The sequence below is a fragment of the Polyodon spathula genome, chromosome 2 (genome assembly GCF_017654505.1).
Source record: "Polyodon spathula isolate WHYD16114869_AA chromosome 2, ASM1765450v1, whole genome shotgun sequence".
Classification (NCBI taxonomy): domain Eukaryota; kingdom Metazoa; phylum Chordata; class Actinopteri; order Acipenseriformes; family Polyodontidae; genus Polyodon; species Polyodon spathula.
Genome location: NC_054535.1, coordinates 9837234 through 9846632, shown reverse-complemented (window position 1 = coordinate 9846632; position 9399 = coordinate 9837234). Strand labels below are relative to the sequence as shown.

General features: G+C 35.9%; 1 protein-coding gene across 10 annotated transcripts in view; it reads right to left on the bottom strand.

Moving 5' to 3' along the window:
* Nucleotides 1–1253: 1253 nt before the first annotated feature.
* LOC121329877 (prominin-1-A-like) overlaps nucleotides 1254–9399 on the bottom strand; it is an 80122-nt gene continuing 71976 nt past the window's right edge. For 5 of the 10 annotated variants that reach the window (XR_005951818.1, XR_005951819.1, XR_005951821.1 and 2 more), the window contains 4 exons: nucleotides 9020–9043; nucleotides 3455–3555; nucleotides 1694–1733; nucleotides 1413–1459 (listed from right to left, as the gene is read on the bottom strand). Coding sequence is in view for 4 of the 10 variants with exons in the window: in XM_041275894.1 (XP_041131828.1) it covers nucleotides 1428–1459; nucleotides 1694–1733 (72 nt within the window). In the remaining 6 variants the exon portion in view is untranslated. Of the gene's footprint in view, nucleotides 1460–1693; nucleotides 1734–3454; nucleotides 3556–9019; nucleotides 9044–9399 lie in introns of those variants that run through there. The other 5 variants (XM_041275883.1, XM_041275894.1, XM_041275876.1 and 2 more) reach the window with 4 other exon arrangements.

Sequence of the window (9399 nt, the reverse complement as noted above, 5' to 3'; positions counted from 1 at the left end):
TGGGTACAATTCAGCAAGTTAAAAACAGAAACTTCTTGTATATCTACAACAGTGAACGTTATATACACATTTTCTTTTACTAAAAAAGGTTTATTTTGTCTAACTTGCACTGTATCTGCACATTGTATTTGCAATAATTGTGAAAAAATAACAATAAATACCACAGGAATAACTCACTGGGTTAAAATCTTTATAACATGTTTGTGTTCACTTCAGCTCAACAGTAGGGTACTTTCCCTGTGGTAGCTGTCATCATTTCCACTGTTGGGAACAGCTATATCACAAACTCTACTCCCATGGGCAGATTGCAAGCACATATAAATGTAGATTGATGAAAAAAAAAAAAAAAAAAGTGTCTAGTTTTTTTGTGTTTAGCACTGGAAACATTTTATGGCATATCTTACAGGTGATAAGGTGACTGACCATGCCTTTTAAATTAACAATATATATGGAATAAAATACGCAAAACATTGATCAAAAGCGAAACTTTCATTTAACTGGCTTTTTATATTATATAAAACCAAAAAAAAAAAAAAAATACATACTGAAGAGTGAGCGATGCTGGCATCTTTTTTTTCTGTGCAATCATTACGAATTCAGTTGTCGCTGTAACTATAAATGTGATCTTAAGCACAACTTGAGTGAGACCTGCCACTTTCATACCTTGATACAAGCTTTATTAATTCTGCTACACAACTAGAGAATTATTACCAATTAACTACAGGGCCAAGGTTATAGCATCTTTTCTTATATTCAATTAAAGCAGCAGAATTTGGAGAGAGAATCAATAGGATGGATAAAGACAAAACAGAAAAGTTCTGGGAGTATTTTAAGTACTGGTGTGAAGTAGAGTGTATATTAAAAAAGTAATTCACAACATCTTAGGAACGAGACGTACAAAAATAATATTTATTTATTTATTTATTTAAAGTTTGTATGTGGTTGAAGGATGCTTCAGCTTGACAGTAGATTATACCACACCCTGAGATGCTATTCTACAGCACAGCACTGAAAGTAATGAATTGCTGCCACTGTACTAGATATGTCACAATTCGATTGTAGCATAACCAAAATGATAAACTAACCAAAACATATGAAAATAACTACCTTAGCATAAATATAAACAATTTTCCAAACACTTGTAGTCTCCTGACATGATTCTCCATTAACTGTTACCACAAATTTCTACAGTGTAAACATACATTTGTGATTTGATTTATAATTATATATGGTGTGTGTGTGTGTGTGGGGGGGGGGGGGGGGGGGGGGGGGGGGGGGGGGGCTAACCAATGTTAGAAGTATGATGTTTGGAAAGTTCATTCCACATTGATTTTAGTCATGAAGATAGGAGGGGATAGCGGGTTGTAGAATGGGGGACCATCTGTCCTGGTGGTGGACTTCTTTCAGACATGTAAACACTGATATGGTCATTCTGTCCAAGAAACAGGAGCTTGATCTCCTAGAATAAAAAACAATACATATTAAAAAGCACAAATAACATATAATGGGGCCAGTTTCAAAATACCTGAAAACCTACAGTGTCTCGGCAACGGGTTTTTTTTTTTTTTTTTTTTTATAAATGTAACACTAATACTCTGTGATGTCTGTCTACAACATGCTTCTGCATTTTCGGTTTTATTCTTCTGTCCTGCTAGATATGCAGTTACGGGTATCCTGGGTTGTTACTACTTACCCTTAGGGAAAGGCTCAGTGTCTTCTACCAATTTTCCAGACTGGAGAGAAATCAGTAAAATTGTTAGTGTAGTACACACAAGTTAAGTGCAATATTACACAAAAACAGTACCACATTTAAAAGAAGTAATCTTTTCTTTTTCATTAAACAATGTGGTAATAAAGACATTACAGGCACATGTTATCCATACATATTACTTGAAAATGACTTACAATTAAAACCCTTGGGATATGGAGCTTTACCATATAGGTTTGTTAGTTTACATTTATTTTGTATTTTGCATTTTGTTTTTTTTTTTAGGCATCTTGGTAGTTCTGTATCTTCAAAACATCTTGAATGAAAAGATTCAAAGTGTAAAGCGTTAGCACTCATGAAATGTATAGGGCAATATGCTGCATGTGCTGGCAGTCCCCAGGTCACACAGGCCAGTGCAAGACAGCAAAACAGAGGAAACGATGGAGAATGCATGGTGAATTGGGAAAGGAATATGGTTTTGTAATTCTGTCTCAGGGTTAAGCACAGTGTGTACATTTTGAAAGTTAAAATAAACCCTGCTTAGAGAGAATGTTAAACTGTGTGTAAAATAGTAGTATATGTGTGTGGGGGTGTGTGTGTGTATCTCTTTATACATATGAAAACTCTTAAAAGACAATGCTTTGTGCAACAGGAAAGCTAAAAATAATGTTGAGATGCTTCGCTCAGTTTGGCTCCAGGTTATGACTACATCTACCTACTCAAATATATGATCTCACTATTAAGCCATGAAATAAATATATATATATATATATATATATATATATATATATATATATATATATATATATATATATATATATATATATTCAATACCCAGGAAACTGCTGCTGCACCCTTGAGCAATGTATTGCTCTAGTAAAAACCCAACTGAATAAATGGGTAGCAGAATTTATATATAAAATAACTAATTGCAACTTGCTTTGGGAAAAAAAACCTTCAACCAAATAAATTAATATTATAAATAGTGCTTTTGCAGAGGCAGGGCCAAATAGTGTGGGACAATGCTTCACAACCTCTGCTGTCAATGTTTCTGGCTCTTGTTCACTGAATTAACATTTCAAAATCTAGCTGCTTGGGCTGACCGAAGATTTTCCCTCTTCTTCACCTTCATCATCATCTTTTTTATCTTTGTCTCTCATATTTTTATCCCTGCCTCCACCAGTAAGTGAGCTCCGTCATCTGTTGTCAATAGAATAAATACTGTGCACAACTTCAGACCTGTTGCATCCCACAATTTGTATATTAATTTGAATTTCCAACTGGTATTTTTGCTTCTAATTAGTTAGTAAATAGGACAAAATGACCGCTGCTTAGTAAATGAGGCCCAGTGTTTGTATACATTTTTTATAGTCTGGAACTGGCACTGACACCGTGACTGAAATCCTAGTTTGCTTAGCCAGTCTACTTTTGCAAAAGGAAACATTTATTCACCTAAGTTTAAATGATAAAAACAAAAACAAAACAACTCTTTTCTTTATTAGTGACTCCCTAAATGATCCTCTGGAAATGTCAATGAAAGTTGAGCAATACTGTACAATACTGTAACAACATGTCTGCATAGGAAAACACAAGCGCTTACACTGGTCACAATGTGTATTATTTACAAACACATGTTTTCTTAATGGAGGTGAATGAAAAAAAAAGGTTGTAGTCAGTTGCTCTTTATGGAACAAAGAGGATGTTGAGAGAATATGAAGGGACAGAAACATGCATTTTATGAAGTACCTTGGCTGGGCCAGAGAACCCTGGGTTAGTCTCCCCACTCAGCTTGACTTGGGGGTGCAGAAGCTCGGGGGAATCTAGTCATAGTGTCATAGGAAGGGATGCTATTGATGTGAAAACAATTCCAGGGAATGTTATTGGCATTTAAACATTTTCAAAAACCAGGAGAATTATAGAAAAACACCATGATTATTACTATTATTGATGTGCTTCATTTGGGATAGATCATGTGTAACTTACATACTGCAGAATACTGTATCTCAGTCTCACATGACAGTACCATGGGCGTTGTGCATAGTATATGATCATTCCTTTCTGGTGTAGTCATGTAATCCACTACAATCATGCTCCAGCTACTATATCAGTTATTCTGTTTCACTTGTGCAGTAAAGACGCATTTCATTAATGCATCAATTACAGTTGCTGCAAAATTAAACAAAGCTTCATGCAGCAGTGGGTTGAATGGAACACTGGGTAATGACTATAAAGAATTCCATTTCATTGTACTGCAGCACCCACCAGGCATTATTATTATTGCACAAATGCAGCTATTGCTTTTGATCTTCAATGCACTACAGCATGGATAAGGAGAGCCAGAGGTCTGCCCATGGTAAGGGCTCCCTCATAGTGATGCATGGCCACTCAATAGCCAGGACATGACACTGTTGGGTTATGATGTCTGGATGTGGCTTTAGAGCTCACTCCCTGTTGAAGTTAAAGTCTCCTTTGTGACAGTGCAGAAGAGAAGATTTCTTCTTAAATTTGCCTTATATAAAAGGCAAAAGGAGACCACGTTTGAGAGGTATATATAATATCTATATATATATATATATATATATATATATATATATATATATATATATATAGTATATATATAAAAGTATTCAGACCCCTGACCAATTCTCTCATATTACTGAATTACAAATGGTACATTGAAATTTCGTTCTGTTCGATATTTTATTTTAAAACATTTAAACTCCAAATCAATTATTGTAAGGTGACATTGGTTTTATGTTGGGAAATATTTTTAAGAAAAATAAAAAAACTGAAATATCTTGCTTGCATAAGTATTCAACCCCCACACATTAATATTTGGTAGAGCCACCTTTCGCTGCAATAACAGCTTTAAGTCTTTTGGGGTAAGTATGTACCAGCTTTGCACACAGTGTCGGAGTGATTTTGGCCCATTCTTCTTGGCAGATTTGCTCCAGGTTGTTCAGGTTGGTTGGACGACGCTTGTGGACCGCAATTTTCAAATAGTGCCACAGATTCTCAATGGGATTGAGATCAGGACTTTGACTGGGCCACTGTAGGACATTCACCTTTTTGTTCTTGAGCCAATCCAATGTTGCTTTGGCCTTGTGCTTGGGATCATTGTCCTGCTGAAAAGTGAATTTCCTCCCAAGCTTCAGTTTTTTAGCGGACTAAAGCAGATTCTCTTGCAGTATTTTCCTGTATTTTGCTCCATCCATTCTTCCTTTAATTGTAACAAGATGCCCAGTCCCTGCTGATGAGAAGCATCCCCACAGCATGATGCTGCCACCACCATACTTCACTGTAGGGATGGTGTGTCTTGAGGCATGGGCAGTGTTAGGTTTGCGCCACACATAGCGCTTTGAGTTTTGGCCAAAAAGCTCTATCTTGGTCTCATCTGACCACAAAACCTTTTCCCACATCGCAGCTGGGTCACTCTCATGCTTTCTGGCAAACTCCAGACGTGCTTTCAGATGGTATTTTTTGAGTAACGGCTTCTTTCTTGCCAGCCTTCCATACAGGCCAGTGTTATGCAGAGCTTTGATATGGTTGACTGGTGCACCATTACTCCACTCCCAGCCACTGAACTCTGTAGCTCCTTCAAAGTGATTGTTGGCCTCTCTGTGGCTTCTCTCACAAGTCTCCTTCTTGTTTGAGCGCTGAGTTTTGAGGGACGGCCTTTTCTTGGCAGTGCCTGGGTGGTGTGATGCAGCTTCCACTTCCTGATTATTGATCCAACTCTGCTCACTGGGACATCCAAACACTTGGATATTATTTTGTACCCTTTCCCTAATCTATGCATTTGTATTACTTTATCTCTCACTTCTGTAGAATGCTCTTTGGTCTTCATTTTCCTTCAGATTCACAGCCTTACCAATGATCCTTCAACAGTGGAGTTTTTATCCAGAAAATGTGACAGCAACTTTAATGGTTCACAGGTGGAGGCCAATGGTAAGGTAATTGTGTCCTCGTTAGGGCAATTTCTTTCATCGGTGCAAACTGGGAGCTTCCACAGCACAGGGGTTGAATACTTATGCAAGCAAGATATTTCAGTTTTTTATTTTTCTTAAAAATATTTCCCAACATAAAACCAATGTCACCTTACAATAATTGATTTTGAGTTTAAGTGTTTAAAAATAAAATATCAAACAGAACGAAATTTCAATGTACCATTTGTAATTCAGTAATATGAGAGAATTGGTCAGGGGTCTGAATACTTTTGCAAGGCACTATATATATATATAAACAAACAAACAAACAAATAAAGAAGTAGCTTTCGAGTTAAGGTGAATGAAAGCAATATATTTAAAAACAATGGGTTGTAGGGAAATATGCAAATAAGGTATTACAGGAGCCAATCAAATCGCATGAAGTTGCCTAACGGCTTCTACAATCACAGCATTGTGAAAGTCAAAATACAGTAGCTGCATACATCTTTTGCCATTTTTGATTGGCTCTTGTAATGTCTTATTTGCATATTTCCCTACAACCATATTTTATATACACACACACAGACACATACACACACACACACACATGCATACATACATATACTGTACATACACACACACAGTTGTAGTCAAAAGTTTACATATCTTTTGTAGGAAAAGGTACAGTAAAAAAGTCGTACAAAATAAACGTCTATAATTATTTATTTCAGCAATTTTTTTTTTTTGCAAAACTCCAAAACTGCTAATTTGAAAGTATTCATACCCTATCACGGAAAATTCAATTAATAGCTAGCTGAGTCTAATTTAAATGATTAGGATATTTGTCAATGAGCTTTTGGCTTGAATCTTTAGTGATTTTTGACCATTCTTCAATACAAAATTGATCCAGTTCATTCAAATTCCATGGACTTCTCTTGTACACAGCCTTCTTCGACTCATACCAAAGATTTAGATGAAGACTTTGACTAGGCCATTCCAGAACCTTGATTGTATTCTTCTTTAATCATTCTGAAGTATACTTTGATGTGTGCTTTGGATCTTTGTCATGTTGGAATGTCCAGCTGCGCTTTAAACCAAGTTTTGTAGCGGAGGGTTTCAGATGATTGGCCAATATCTTTTGGTATGCTATGGAACCCATTTTACCATGTACTGGATCTAAATTTTCTGTTCCCTAGAGGAAAAGCAGCCCCATAGAAGTATATTACAACCTCCACGCTTGACAGTAGGTATGGTGATCTTTTCTTTGTACACCTCAACAGACTTTCTCCAAATGTAACGACTATCAGCGTGACCAAATAGCTAGCTTTTTGTTTCATCACTCCACAAAACCTTGGACCAGAACTCATATTCATCATTCAAATGCCATTTTGCAAACTTTAAGCGATTGTCCTTGTGACGTTTTCCTAAGAGTGGCTTTTTCCTTGGCCTGCCACCACTGACAGCTTCACCGTGCAATGCTTGACCTGTGGTTGAAATAGAAACCCCACTCCCACTTGCAGCCAACTCACTTTGAATATCTTTGGCTGTCAATCTTGGATTGTTATTTACCTTCTTCACACTTCTTCTACTTGTTCTTGGTGAAAGAACCTTTTTTCTTCCAGACCGAGGGAGCGTTTTGACAGTACCAAGAGTTTCGTACTTTTTTATAATAGAAACAATAGTTGAAATTGGGATACTCAAATGCTTGGAAATCATCTTGCATTCTTCTCCAGCATTGGCAATAAATAATGTTCTGCCTAAGGTCTTCAGATAGCTCTTTACTTTTTCCCATATTGACTTATTGGTAATGACAGCAATCATCCTATGCCTAACCATTTTATACTCTCTAAGAATGTTCACCTACAAGCCAGCATTTTCTACACTTTTCTAGAATTAGGTCCTGCATTATCATATAGAAATGTATAGCATCTTGTAGACAATACTATCACAGCATCAAAGGGTATGAATATTTCTGAATTAGCAAATTACAAAACTTTATATTTCCCTGGATAAACTGTGAACACGACATAAAATATTATAACCTGCCCAGTACTGTACTATGTTCATTCTTTTACTATACATTTCTTTAAGGGTTTGATCGTATAAAACCAGCCTAAATCTGACAAAAGCAGCTGAAAGCATGAAGCAAGCTAAACGGATGTATTTAATGCTGTTTGTAAAAGCTGTTATAGTAGCCTTGCAGAGGATGTGCATCAATTACATACTCTACTGCTGTTGAGAATTAGAAAGTATGAACCACATTATGGTGCAATAGCATTAAAACCATGCTGTTAAGAGTACACATGATACATTTTAATATCTTCATGGCAAGTTCAATCAGACATGCATGCATTAAAAAAAATCTCAACTGTCTGTACAAAAAAACTCAAAGCACAATTAATCTCACTTCTGTTACCAGAAAGCGCAAAGACCAGTAAAATACTGAAATGATAACCTGTATGGTATTGCTTTAATATTTAACACATCAGCTTTTTGCACAGCAGTTCAGATTGTTAGTAGAATTCAGTACTACTGTAAAGGAAAGGGACACATGTTTGGACACAAATTCTTTCGTATTAGTAGCATTCCACATATCCCATGCAAATCCTGCTATTGTATTGTGAGTTAAGAAAGCTTAAAATCCAACACACAGTCTAATTTGTATCAAAGCAGAGTTCCAGATGTTTTTTTTTTCAGATTTAAAATTCTAACTAATTTGAAATAATTTAAATAATTGTCATATATTTGATATACTGCTAGCTACTAGACTACCCCTTCCAACTGCATGCATCTAGATGTTTCTTGAATAGTTTTTACCTTGTCATTACAGGGTTTTGAATACCATGTAAATGTTCATTATGATAACCATTATTACCAATTTCCATGCTGCAACAAAATATTCAATATAAAAATGAAAACAAAAATTACAAAAGCAGCACTTGATGTCAAGTTGTCTCCAGCCATGAAAACCAAGGACATGACAAAATGGATTAATCCTGTCTAGGGCAAAGTGATGTCATGACCTATATGACGTCCACAAGCTATACTGAACATACAATTAGAAAAATGCACTTAAATTGTAGCATCTTTAAATATACATATTCTTTCATTTACAATAATTCTATACTGTTGTTTTGCTCTTCTGAGATTTTAAAATGACCTTCAATTTTGAAAAGAAAATCACTATCTAGTGATAGTTCATGAAACACAACTAAAAACCCTCCACCAAAGATATACAGATATACAAAAACATATTAAAACTCAGCACCAAACATATTTTAAACCATAACATTAAGCGCAAGATCAAAAACCCTGAAATATATCAACAAAACTTCTTGAACCCTGCAGTTTCATTAGTGACAAAATGAGAAATAAAAAATCTTACGTTTTCATGGGTATAGTCTCAATGCTACAAAGAGACAAAGAAGCAACATATTAATAAACTGTACCAGTGAGCATTCCACACTATTTCAATGCTGTTAGCTGCTCTGCTGTCAGGACACTTGGTGATGGAGCTCTGAACTACCTACGTACAGTAACAGGTTTAATGAGGGCACTGTCCTTTCTGAATACAAGTAAAGTGTTGTGTGAAAGTGTAAAGAAAGGTTTGTCTTTTTAAAGTGCATTGTGCGTAACATGCCATAAAGAGTGGAAAACACAAAGAGAATGAAAACCATGGAATCAGTAGAAATGGTTATCACAAAGTGAAATGCCAAGTCCCTGAGACAGAGGAACTGTAAGGAAGAGAAAGACAAGTTACTACCA